At 35.0% G+C, this 12,063-nt stretch overlaps 3 protein-coding genes across 3 annotated transcripts; all 3 read left to right on the top strand.

Annotated features, from left to right (window-relative positions):
- The first annotated feature begins 2,418 nt into the window (after positions 1 to 2,418).
- LOC108805852 (protein NRT1/ PTR FAMILY 5.16) lies at positions 2,419 to 5,041 on the top strand. The gene is given in 6 exon segments (XM_018577820.2): positions 2,419 to 2,628; positions 2,631 to 2,669; positions 2,755 to 2,972; positions 3,408 to 3,949; positions 4,117 to 4,415; positions 4,418 to 5,041. Coding segments are annotated over 6 exon segments (1,683 nt in total). The 5' UTR covers positions 2,419 to 2,549; the 3' UTR covers positions 4,924 to 5,041.
- Positions 5,042 to 6,712: 1,671 nt separating this feature from the next.
- LOC108807433 (MICOS complex subunit MIC10) lies at positions 6,713 to 7,945 on the top strand (the record flags this gene model as incomplete). Its single annotated transcript, XM_018579720.2, is given in 3 exon segments — positions 6,713 to 6,770; positions 6,962 to 7,108; positions 7,742 to 7,945. Coding segments are annotated over 3 exon segments (282 nt in total), but the record flags the coding sequence as incomplete, so codon positions are not given.
- A 2,596-nt stretch (positions 7,946 to 10,541) lies between these two features.
- Positions 10,542 to 12,055, top strand: LOC108809493 (uncharacterized). The gene is made up of 5 exons (XM_018581630.2): positions 10,542 to 10,699; positions 10,961 to 11,160; positions 11,405 to 11,506; positions 11,653 to 11,704; positions 11,808 to 12,055. The coding sequence occupies exons 1-5, from the start codon at positions 10,609 to 10,611 to the stop codon at positions 11,924 to 11,926; spliced, it is 564 nt and encodes a 187-aa protein (XP_018437132.1). The 5' UTR covers positions 10,542 to 10,608; the 3' UTR covers positions 11,927 to 12,055.
- Positions 12,056 to 12,063: the final 8 nt, after the last annotated feature.

Raw genomic sequence — 12,063 nt, 5'->3', positions numbered from 1 at the left:
TAAGTTCCAGTGCTCCTCAACCTTCATCTTCAACAAATCAAGTGAAGCCCCATGTGAAGAAAGCTCCAAGGGACGACCATTGAAGATAAAGAAAGTTGCTAAAGTTCCACATGGTGTTGGGCTTTTTGGAGTCCTTACACTGACCGTCCTTTTGAAGTGTTTGGTAACAGGGTATATGATAGATCAAACCTTAACCCACTTCCTCAAGAAAACCCTGTCATGCAGCCTCATGAAGGCCAAAGCAACCAGCTTCCTAAAGATGACTAAAGAGATGCTTATGTTTTCATTGTCTTATTGTATTGTTTCTTGTTATGGATTTCATGTTTTGGAGTTGCTTCATCTTCATGACTTATTGCATTGTTTCATGTTTATGTTTTGAACTTTGTCTTGTTAAGACTATTATCTATCTACTTCATCATCTTCATTGTTTTAGATGTAGCTTTACTTTTACCAACAATTCAAAGCAACTAGTTAACTCTAATATAGTCTTACAAACACAGTGACAACAATTCAAAGTAACCACTTAACTCTTAAACAGTCTTACAAAGACAATGACAACATTCAAGTCTTACAAACTCAATAACAATACATAAGAAACAAAGCATAACCACCAAACGAGACTTCCACTTCGAAATCACCACCTCGACATCACCACTTCGACATCACCATTATCCCACCAACAAAGCACCAAATCCAACAGATACAACAACATTGCGAATCACAGAACTCTTCTCACGTAGCATGACACTTCCCTTTTCAGTGCTTCACATTCTTCACCTTTCTTCTTCAATTTATCTTCTAGTTCACTTGAATGAGTTAGTGAATTACCTTGGTCCTCAGATCTGCTATCTCATCTTTCTGCTCCTGAATTATGTCTCTAGCCTCCAGCAAATCAAGATGTTGCCAGCCGTGTGGTTTCTCCAGATCGTACCAACGGAAGAAGTTACAGCCTTCTTCTTATCCTAGCTCCAAAACCACTGCACCATAGAACCTGCGACCTGGGTTTTTGGGAGTCCAAGCCCTAACAACATTAGCTTCGCGGTTACAATTGCAACGAACAACATTGTAGTTCGACGACGACGAAATCTCACTTTGGGACACTCTGGAAATCGACACTCTCAGACATTATCTCTCTCTCTCTCTCTCTGAAAATCTCTCTGTCTCTTTGTCGTGAACCCTAGATTCCCAAATTCGATTTGGGATTTTTGGTAAAGTTTAGTTACGGGTAAAGTAAAAGATAACCATTTTTTTTTAATTAACGGAGTCTACTGTTCTATTAACGGAGTCTACTGTTCCGTCATTCATTCCGACGAGAAAAGACGGTGGCCAATTCGAAGGTTTATTATGTAAAAAAAAAAGTTTGAGGGTTTGAAGTGAGAGTTTTTGACAGTCGAGGTTTAAAGTGCTACCTTTTTACACCTTTGAGGTTTAAAATGCGATTTTCCCGATCTTAAAGTAGATGGCTTGAATAGTAACACACTCCATTGATGATTTGGTTCATTGGTTAGAAGTGGTATGTATGTGACTTTTCATGTGTGTGAGTTTCCTCTTATGCCTCGAAATTGCTCTTGATTAGGATTTGGGTTAAAGTCTTTCGGAGGTGGTGTTTTGATGTTCGGTTGTGTTCGTGTTTCTGTGCAAGCATTTTAGTATATATGTTCAACTATTTAACTCATGAATACGTTGTGGTTATTTTTGATTCATGTTTGTGTTGATTTGCTTGTAGTTGTATGCTTAATTTTTTATATCTCAAAGCCCTGTTTCCGTGTATCTATTTGTCATGAATAAAACAGAGCTCTTTTCTTGTTTTTTTTTTCTGAGAAAGTGTTTGCTATTATCTTTTTCTTGTTTCATTAGCTGTGCAGTTTAGACAATACTAATTTCTTCATCGTCGTTTATTTCTCTAGTGTAGAACTGCATGTTCATTGTTGATAAGATCATTTATGTAGAATAAGATCATTTATGTATAACCAAAACCCGTTCGTTAGGTTTAATTCAATGTATAGTTTCGATCAAAAGTATAATATCATATACAGTGATTAACAAAAGACCTAATTTTTTTTTTACAGATCCACCATACGATGTCTGTTTCTGTAAATTTGGAAAAACATAGTTGATTGTATGCAATTGAAAGAGCCGACGTCAGCAATATTGGAAAAGAGAATATACAATAATTTAAAAATATTTATATTGGATAGATTAGTAATTTACATATGCAAAAGTGTAGTTTAAAAAAAAAAAATAGTGTAGTTTTCAAATTGAGATCTCATATGGATGTACTTTTCCAATTTTTCCATTATTATTATTATTATTATTATTATTATTATTATTATTATTATTATTATTATTATTATTATTATTATTATTATTATTATTATTAAACAAACGAATATGTCATGCTTGATTAAGTCGAGTTTTTTTTTTGGTAAAAATGTTAAGAGATTAAGTCGAGTTAATTAATTATTTGCGCAAGACGAACATAGTTATAGCTTTAAGTCCAGTTCCCTCATCGTCTCGAACGAGATTCTTTGTTTCAGTGGCGACAAGGAATGGCCATAGAGGAAGAAGTCGCATTTCTAGATGATTACGTTAGCGATTCCGTCGACCACCGTGGAACTCCCGCCGGAAAACTTCCACCGGTGGATGGAGATCCGCCTGGTACATTATTGGTGAGAAGACATGACAAAAACATCGAATCTTTTTCTTTTCTTGAAATTTCTTTTACGAGTGTTTTTTTTTCTTGAATATTTTTAGGTGTCGAGGTAGGAGAAAGATTTGCTTACTTTGGGATTGCCTCCAACTTAATTACTTACCTCACCGGACCTCTCGGTCAATCGACGGCAACCGCCGCCGTAAACGTGAACTCTTGGTCAGGAACAGCCTCGATGCTTCCTGTTGTAGGAGCTTTCGTAGCAGACGCTTATATTGGTCGTTACCGAACCATAGTGATAGCTTCTCTCATCTACATACTCGTATGTTTCTTCTCCAACTCCAAGTTATAATCTTAATTGATTTAAAAACTAAACAATAGAAGCTGACTATTTCAAAATTTTAATTCTTTTAATTCCTCTGATTCAAAAATTTATTATGTTAATATCTTAGTTCAAGATTTTAAACAAGAAGAAACTTGATCTAAATACGATTTTTGGTTTTGAATAAATTTATATTCAGTTTAAAATTTTCTGAACAAAATCATTTGATCTTATTCGATCAATACTTAGCTTATAAGTTTTTTTTTTCAAAATATTTCTTATTAGTTTTTGAATATTTATAAATATTAGTTTGTTTCACGTTGAACTTGAAAATATATATTAGTAAGTTCTTTTAAGTTAAAAATACAATATAACCAATCTATAAGTGTTTCCAAAAAAAAACCAATCTATAAATTTGGGGATTTGTTGTTACAGGGACTAGGACTATTGACCTTGTCGGCTTTCTTAATCCTTTTAAGAATATCAGCGCAACGTGACGATTCAGTTAAAACCTTTTTCTGGGTGAACATACTTTTCTTCTGCTCTCTGTACATGGTGGCGATCGGACAAGGCGGCCACAAACCGTGTGTTCAAGCCTTTGGTGCCGATCAATTCGACTCGAGAGATTCAAAGGAGAGAATATCTAGAGGGTCGTTTTTCAACTGGTGGTTCATGACTTTATCTGCCGGAATCACTTTATCTTTTCTTGTGGTGGTTTACGTTCAAGACAATATTAGCTGGGCGCTTGGGTTTGGTATCCCTTGTCTGTTCATGGTTATGGCTCTTGCTCTCTTCTTGCTCGGAAGAAAAACTTATAGATACCCAAAAGAAGATTACAAGGAGCAGAACGCTTTGGCACGAATCGTTAGAGTGTTTGTCACGGCTTACAAGAACCGGAAACTGAACTTAGCGGATCCAGGTTTGGGGCAAAGTCTATTGGAGGATGGTTCGTCTCAGAAATGTAAAGGCTGGCTTGAGTAAGTTGCATAAGTTTCTAAAATGTTTTTTTTTGTTTCTAAATGTTTTGAAAAAGTTTCTAACAAAGATTCAAAACATTTTAGATTTTTTTTTCTAAAATGTTTTGAATCTTTGTTTTAGAGGTTGACTTAATTTTGAGTGTGAATGACTTCATTTTGACCCAAAGGTGCCTAGATAAAGCGTTACTACCAGGAGAAGGAGGTGGAGAGCCATGTAATAGAAAGGACGTGGAAGATGCAATGGCTTTGGTAAGGCTTATACCTATATGGATCACATCGGTCGTGAGCACGATTCCGTATGCCCAATATTCTACCTTCTTCACCAAGCAAGGCGTTACGGTAGACAGAAAACTCTTGCCGGGTTTTGAAATCCCTCCAGCTTCCTTTCAGTCGTTTATCGGTGTGTCGATTCTCATCTCAGTTCCAACTTATGAGCGTGTTTTCCTCCCGTTAGCTAGATACATTACCAAAAGCCTTATGGGATCACAATGCTCCAGAGAATCGGAGCCGGAATGGTGCTCTCTAGCTTCAACATGGTGGTGGCCGCGTTGGTAGAGACCAAACGGCTAGAGATGGCTAAGGAATATGGACTTGTGGATAGACCGGAAGCAACCGTGCCAATGTCGATATGGTGGTTCGTTCCTCAGTATCTGTTGCTTGGGATGATTGATGTGTTCTCTCTAGTGGGTACACAAGAGTTCTTCTACGACCAAGTTCCAACCGAGTTAAGGAGCATTGGCCTTGCGCTTTCTTTGAGTGCGATGGGTCTTTCGAGCTTCTTGAGTGGGTTTCTCATCACTGTGATCAATTGGGTTACTGGAAAAGATGGAGGCGATAGCTGGTTCAACACTAACTTAAACCGAGCCCATCTCGATTACTTCTACTGGTTGCTGGCCGCTTTCACCGCTGTTGGATTCTTAGCGTTTTTATTCATCTCCAGGTTGTATGTGTACCGCCGGGTGGACCAAGTTTAAGAACAAGAAAGTTAAGTTGTATCGGACCTTCGATATCATATTCATTGTTCACAACGCATTTGGAATTAAAACGGATTACTGTAAATTTTGAAGTCAAATCGGCACATACGCTGGATCAGTTATACGATCATGAAAAAGGCAACCAACATGAAAAACTTTTCAATATATGAATTATAAGGCTTACGTGCATTACAATCTATATGAGTAACATATAATATAACCATAGGGTCACAAAAAAGCGACCTATGACAAATCTGATCATGAATCAAGATGGGAAATTAATATTGGTGTGATGAAAATGTTATCTAAATATTAAAAATAGTACCTGCGATATCAAGTTTACACGAGATAGGTTTTTGCAAAATACAAGTAGATAGGAGGCGAAGCCAATGAAGTTGAAACAAGCAAACCAAACGCACATGACTAGATCAGCTCGTCGCTTTCTCAGTAATTGATATCATGAAACTGCTGAGAAAGCTACCAATACCGAATATACTTAAGTACAGAGCAAACCCCACACGAGAAGAACTCTTGAAGACCCACCATATTGCAAATACATCCAAAAAGAGAACATACTGAGGAACTAACCACCATACACTCATTGGAACCGTAACTTCTGTTGCATTACACAACCGCATAAACCAAGCAACTTAACTGAATGAGAGCTAGCCTAAGAACTGATTTTTGCTTCTTCAAGTTCATCTATATACTACAAGAACCATTGTTTGCGAGCAGGGCTTTGTTGAGAAAACTGCAGTTGCAATAAGAACCAATATGTTACTTATAAGGCCTTTTTTGTTTGTAAACAACGAAAATCAAAGGAGGCAGAGAGCAGTCTTGACTAAAAAGCTGTGAGCTTCCATGACCAAGATTTATCTTCTGCGTCAGCTACTGCTGAAGCTGATACAGTACACTTCTTTGCAGCTGCCATTCATGACCCATAGAGTGATCAACGTCCCAGAGCGCAAGCCAATAAAATACCATCAATTAGAGAAGGAAAGGCTCCTTTTCATCGAACTGATCCGCTCCAAACGCCTGAACACACTAGATATAGGGCACTATAGAAAACCAATCCCCTATGGTTCATCAAATCACTATAGATGTGACTCATCATCTCTTAACGTTGATAACAAGAAGACCAATAAGCAAATTGTATATAAATAGAGAATAAGAGTAAGACAGAACGAGGATTGTACCGTACAACCTAATATATTCCACCTAGAAATTGAAAGCAGACCCAACAAAATGACAAACAATATCCAAACAAGAAGTTTATAAACAGTCATGCCAAATCTGAGATTTTAGAGTTACACAAAAGGATCTGTAGTGATTACATATATATAGTCAGTCATGCCAAATCTGAGATTTTAGAGGTTATAAACATTTACTAATAATTTTTTTTTTTAAATATAATCTAAAAGCTGATTTCAATGTATATAACCTTAAAATATTTTGTTGATCAATGTCAAATTTAAGAGCTGATTTCAATGTATATAACCTCAAAATATTTTGTTGATCAATATTTTAGAACATAAATTTAACATTTTAAAGATAGCAAATGAATTTAACATTTATTCAGAAAAGAAAAAAAAAAGAATCGGCCCATACTTGGCCCAAGAATATTTGATTTGCAATACAAACAAACCATTGAGAGGACCAAAAAAAAAAAAGGAGTCGCAGGCAAGTAGAGGGGATCAAATCGGAAAGAAGAACCGAGTCAGAAATGGAAAAGAAGAGTAACGGGGAATCGGATGTCAACGGTAAATGGGACGCGTGTATCGATCTCAGTGCTCGTCGCGTGGTCTACTCCTCCCTGGGCGGCGCGTTCGCCGGTCTTCTCTTCTTCAGTTCCGTGTTTTTTTTTTCAATATCCCCCACTCTTTACTTACGACTCATTATCGTTTAGCGTGATTGATTGCTAGATTAGGTTCTGGATAGTGAATTGAATGAGGTTCGAGTGTGTTGTCACGATTCGACTCTGATCTATGATTCATCTTAACTAAGCTTGGGATGATTCATTTTGTTGTGTTGGGCGTAGGGAGTCCTGTAACAAGATGGGCGTCGATTGCTTTCGGTGCTGGAATCGGTATTGGATCTGCATACGCTGATTGTTCTCGTCTCTTCGGTTCTTCATCGTCAGCCACTTTGTTACCTCCACCCAAGTCTTCTTCTTCTTCTTCTTCTGGTTTGTCTCCTCTTCTCCTTCACGGCCTTGACTCTTTGTAGGATTGAATCTCAGTCTTGGATCATTTTCTTTCTTCGCATATTGGAAGTTAAAGATGGTGATGGTTTAAGAGATATCTGATCTGAACAGATGCCAGCTTTCATTTTTTTCGTTCTTTAGAAAAAAAAAACAGAACAGTTGGCTAGAACCGAGAGAAGGAGAGCAGGTTAGAGTTTGTTTTAAGTCTCCCAAAGCTCTCCTAAAGGGTACCAACTTAGTTTAAAAGGCATGACGTGTCGTTGATAAGAGTCCCTTTGAGATCGCCTTGCGCCTTATGGACCAAGGCCAACTAAACAACCAAACAAGCTCTAATTATCTTTGGTACCTTACCAAAGAATCAGATAGTTAAAGGCCCCTAAAAAGTTCTCTTTATAGTAGTGTCTATCAGTTTTTATACTCCGCCCCTATCATAGTCACTAAGTTTTATATTAGAGGTGAAAACTGTTTGGATCTTTTTGTCAATGGGTAACGCAGTTTGTACTAAGTGTGCCAATTTAGTAAAAGTGACTACTATTCCAGTCATGTTTATTATCTGGTAAATTCTTACGAAATAGAATCAAATAAGTGATTGTTTTTCTTTTTCATTTACACCAGGCTGCAGAAGAGTAAGAGAAGCGTGGGGGATAAACCCAAACATTGATGATGGGTTTCTAATACAAGAGTTGTTATAATTTTGTATGAAACTGGCTGTTGATCTTGCATGTCATGGCTTCTGAGATAATATGCACATTGTTATACCTTTGCTTTTCAGTGGTTTTGTACACACTGACTAATGTTTATTCACACCCATTCCGACTCCTTTTTTGGAAAGAAAGTCTTGCGTTTTTCTCGTAAGAGACCGAAACTCCAAATCAATGATACCTCCGGTTTAATTTGTTTGCCTCTACGGTTCCTTTTACTCAATGCTCCTTGACCAAACCAATGGTGTGTTGATAGCCTAATCGTCATCTTTCTAAAAGTTTGGTCCTTAATTCAGCTTGTTTCCAAGTTGTATGCTCGTAGTTCTGATCTTGTTTTCAGTATTGATCGTCAAGTTACACATTGTTAGATTCAAATTCAGTATTTTGGCATAATTTAAAACTTAGGTGGGGTGTTGGATTTAGAAATTCAATTGAATCCAAAGGTATTGCGGAGTTTCTACTAAATTCTTGTGTCATTCGATCATTCAATTCTTTTATATTCTTATAATCATTTTTATGAAGTTTTTAAAATTTAGTGGTCTCCTAATTCTAATAAAAGATTTGTATTATTCAATTTTAGTGGATTTTATGGTAATTGTATTGGAAAGAAATTTAATGGAAAATTTACTAAAAATGTAAGGTTCAATTCTTTATCCTAAGGCTAGAATTTGAAGATAAATTTTTATATTCTTTATCTATCTGATATATACGTCAAGATTATTGATCATTTAATATATGATGTTTTAAAATGTAAATTCTCATTATAAATTTTAAAATATGTTATCATTTTGATAATAACAAAAATATATTATCTATCGTAACTTATGTTGCAACAAAACTTTTTTTTCTCTACATGGCTACATATTCACATAGTGATACATAATTATTTTGATTACTATTATTTTAGTACAGTGTTCTAAAAATCATCTTAAACGGACTAATCAAACCCAAACAAAATAAGAAATAAATTTTTAAAAAGTCGGTTTATGTGGCGACTAATTAATAAATCTTTATAAACCATCTAATTATTAACTAACGATTTCTTCAACATTAACTTTTTATTAATCAAATTTTTTTTTCAACTTTTTCTTAAATATTTCCTCTGAAATAAAATGATTTAAAGTTTTTGTTATTTTCACTAATTGACTTAGGAGTTTTGGTTCGAATTGATTGTGTAACCGGATCTGATTTCCGGTCCCTTCAGGTCTAATGGGTTGAATAAAATTTATACTATTAAAAGAGAATCATTATGAAATAATCTACTTATGAAAGGTCATTGCATCCTCATTAATGGTATAAAAGTAATTTAGTTAATGTGTTACATACAATTCTAATAAACCGAGTCCATATTCATAATGCATTTCTACCGAATAAAATGGAATGTGCGGGGCCCACACTCCAACTAATATACGATGGTGTTTGATGTTAATATTACATTTTTTTTGTTACCAAGTGCGATTACATATAATAATACGTTTGGTAAACGTACATATAATATCATTACTTTTTTTTGAAAAAAACGTACGTATAGTATCTATAACTTACAGTATATACTACTAATGATATACCAACATCGACACTATTAAAAATAAAAGGTTTTGTCTCATGTTCTTAGATTATTGTTGGGATTGCAATATCAAATTAGAAAAATGTGTCAAATTAATTTTCAAAGTCAACAACTTAACACTATAACTTTTGTTAAACACATACAAATATAATGAGAGAAAGAGAGTAAACTTTAGTATTCGGTCCATGTATGCATTTATTTTTTTAAGATCCTAACCATTACACTAACTAGGTATTTGAAATTTTCGGTTTGGATTTAGGTTGATTTTTTCGGATCCAGATCGATATCGATATATAATTCAAATACCTATAATTTTTGGATGCATGACGATTCTAGGTCAGTTTGGATATTTAGGATCAAAAATTTAAAGTATTCGAAAAAACAAAAATACATGAAACATATTTTTTTGAAAACTTAAATATCCGAAAATATTCAAATACCTAAATGACTCAAAACATTTACGCAAAATATGAACAAAAGAACTGAAAATATCCAAAATTTTATTCTAATACCTGAAATATATAAGTAAAATTTTGATAGCATCAATTTTTTAACTTAAAAATATTCATAATATTGAAAATATATTTTAAATACCCAAAAATACTTATTATACACAAAAATGGGTACTTTGGTAACCGATCGATCTCAGATAGGGCTTTGACCGAACCGAAATCCGCGGGTCCAGAAATATACCCAATAGGTAATTTGTCTTAGGTTCGGACCCAAACTGAATATGTATTTCCGGTTTCGGATTGGTTTAGGTTCGGTTTTTCGGGTTCGGATAAAATGTATATAACTAATAGAAAATTACATAAAAATATACATAAAAACCTTAAATAATCTAGTTAAGTTTAAATAATTTTTTTTCAATATACTACGATTTATAACATAATAATCTACAACAATTTCAAATACTAACATTAAGTATTTTTTTTATGGTCAAATAGATCCGCGCTTTCAAAGCGCGGATCAAAATCTAGTTTTAATTTAAAAAAAGAATATATTTTTTTGACATCTTTAAAAAAGGATATAATGTAATGTATAACCAATCAACGTCTTTCGCCCAACTTGATGACGCAAAATTTACAATTTTAACGGCTCAGATTTGATATATTTCCTTTATTGTAATACTTAACCGCTAGGAAAAAACCCAGTAAATATATATAGCGATCGAAGAAGAACGAGCAGACAGACAAGTAGAGAGGAGGAAGAAGATGAATCAGGCTCCGGAGAACGAGGTCTGTTCGATATGCCATGGAAATTTCAGTGCTCCTTGCCAAGCCAATTGCTCCCACTGGTTCTGCGGTGCGATCTCTTATACTTGTACTTTATCGAACCTTAGGTCCTCCATTATGTTCTCTCTCCTGAATCTTCCTCAACCAATTTTTAGTGGAAATCCAGTATTGACGGTCTTACTAATTGTGAACTCTAGGTTTGAGTAATCTTCAGGTTTTGGCTAACATCTGTGTTAGTTCAGTCTAATGTGATTGTTAGTTGTATAGTTTCTCATTGAAGCTTTATGATTAATCAATTGATATGATTCGCTTCCTTAAACTATTACTATAGGAAATTGCATTATGCTTGTGTGGAGACATGGTTCTACATTACGCCCATGCAAATGTCCCTTGTGCCGTCGTCCTATTACTTTGCTCGTTCCTTCTGAGGATACATCGAGAGTGAGAGATGACCCTACAGATTTAGAGGTTCTTCGCGATGTTCAAACTTACAACCGAGTCTTTGGTGGACAGTCAACTGGTTTGTTTCAGGTATGAGTTTTTGTCTTTCTCCATGGTCTCTAGGATGTCAGGCTGATTATAACTGAACGGAGCCAAGTCTTTTGGGGATAATTAGTGTACTTGTAAGTTAATTACTTTGGAATTTTAGTGATATACATTACCTATTGTTGCCTTAAGATTTTGAGTTTATGGTGAAAGGAAGTTTTGATTGTTGTTTTTTTCTGTTTTGGTTAGTGGAGCATTGTCACATGAAACTTCACATTTGTTTGTGCAGAGGGTTCAAGACCTTCCCTTCTTACTCCGAAGGCTATTAAGAGAAATTATGGATCCACAAAGAACGCTTCCATTCGTTATCAAAGCTCGTGTTTACATTTCGGTTAGTTAAATCAAACACATTTTTAGTACAATTCTGGACACCCTAGAGAAGTTTATATCTGCTATGAACATGTTCACAACTTTTAGTACTTGATAACATCTGAACTAAAAATGTTGTGACTAAAACTTGCGTTTGATCTGATGCAGTTGATACTCAGTGTGATTTACATAATCAGCCCAATAGATATGATTCCGGAAGGTGATTCCTCAATATCATCCCTTAACTATGATCATACATATTCTTCTTCTCTTTTATCGACTTATGTTTTATTTACCAATACTTTGTATCCATTTCTTGTCAGCATTCTTTGGGATTATTGGTTTGCTGGATGATGTAATCATAGCCCTGATTTTTCTTCTCCATGTTGCTGCTCTCTACCGATCCGTTCTCTATTCCCGTCATGGTGGTTCTGCTTCCTGAATCTCTCTCAAGTGGCATGTGTTACTTTTTCTTGCTATGTACTATTACAAAACTACATAAAACACAAGCATTGCTTTCATTTTGGCAGCAGAAAGTATTGAATTTCTTGAGTAAGAAAAGAAAAATATATATAGACT

The sequence above is a fragment of the Raphanus sativus genome, chromosome 6 (genome assembly GCF_000801105.2).
Source record: "Raphanus sativus cultivar WK10039 chromosome 6, ASM80110v3, whole genome shotgun sequence".
Lineage (NCBI taxonomy): Eukaryota > Viridiplantae > Streptophyta > Magnoliopsida > Brassicales > Brassicaceae > Raphanus > Raphanus sativus.
This window is presented reverse-complemented; position numbering and strand designations above follow the sequence as displayed.

Coding starts and splice junctions, on each gene's coding strand:
- LOC108809493 (XM_018581630.2), top strand. CDS start 10,609: ATGAATCAGGCTCCGGAGAACGAGGTCTGTTCGATATGCCATGGAAAT. Junction 11,161..11,404: donor AGTCAACTGGTTTGTTTCAG/GTATGAGTTTTT, acceptor TTGTTTGTGCAG/AGGGTTCAAGACCTTCCCTT. Junction 11,705..11,807: donor AATAGATATGATTCCGGAAG/GTGATTCCTCAA, acceptor ATTTCTTGTCAG/CATTCTTTGGGATTATTGGT.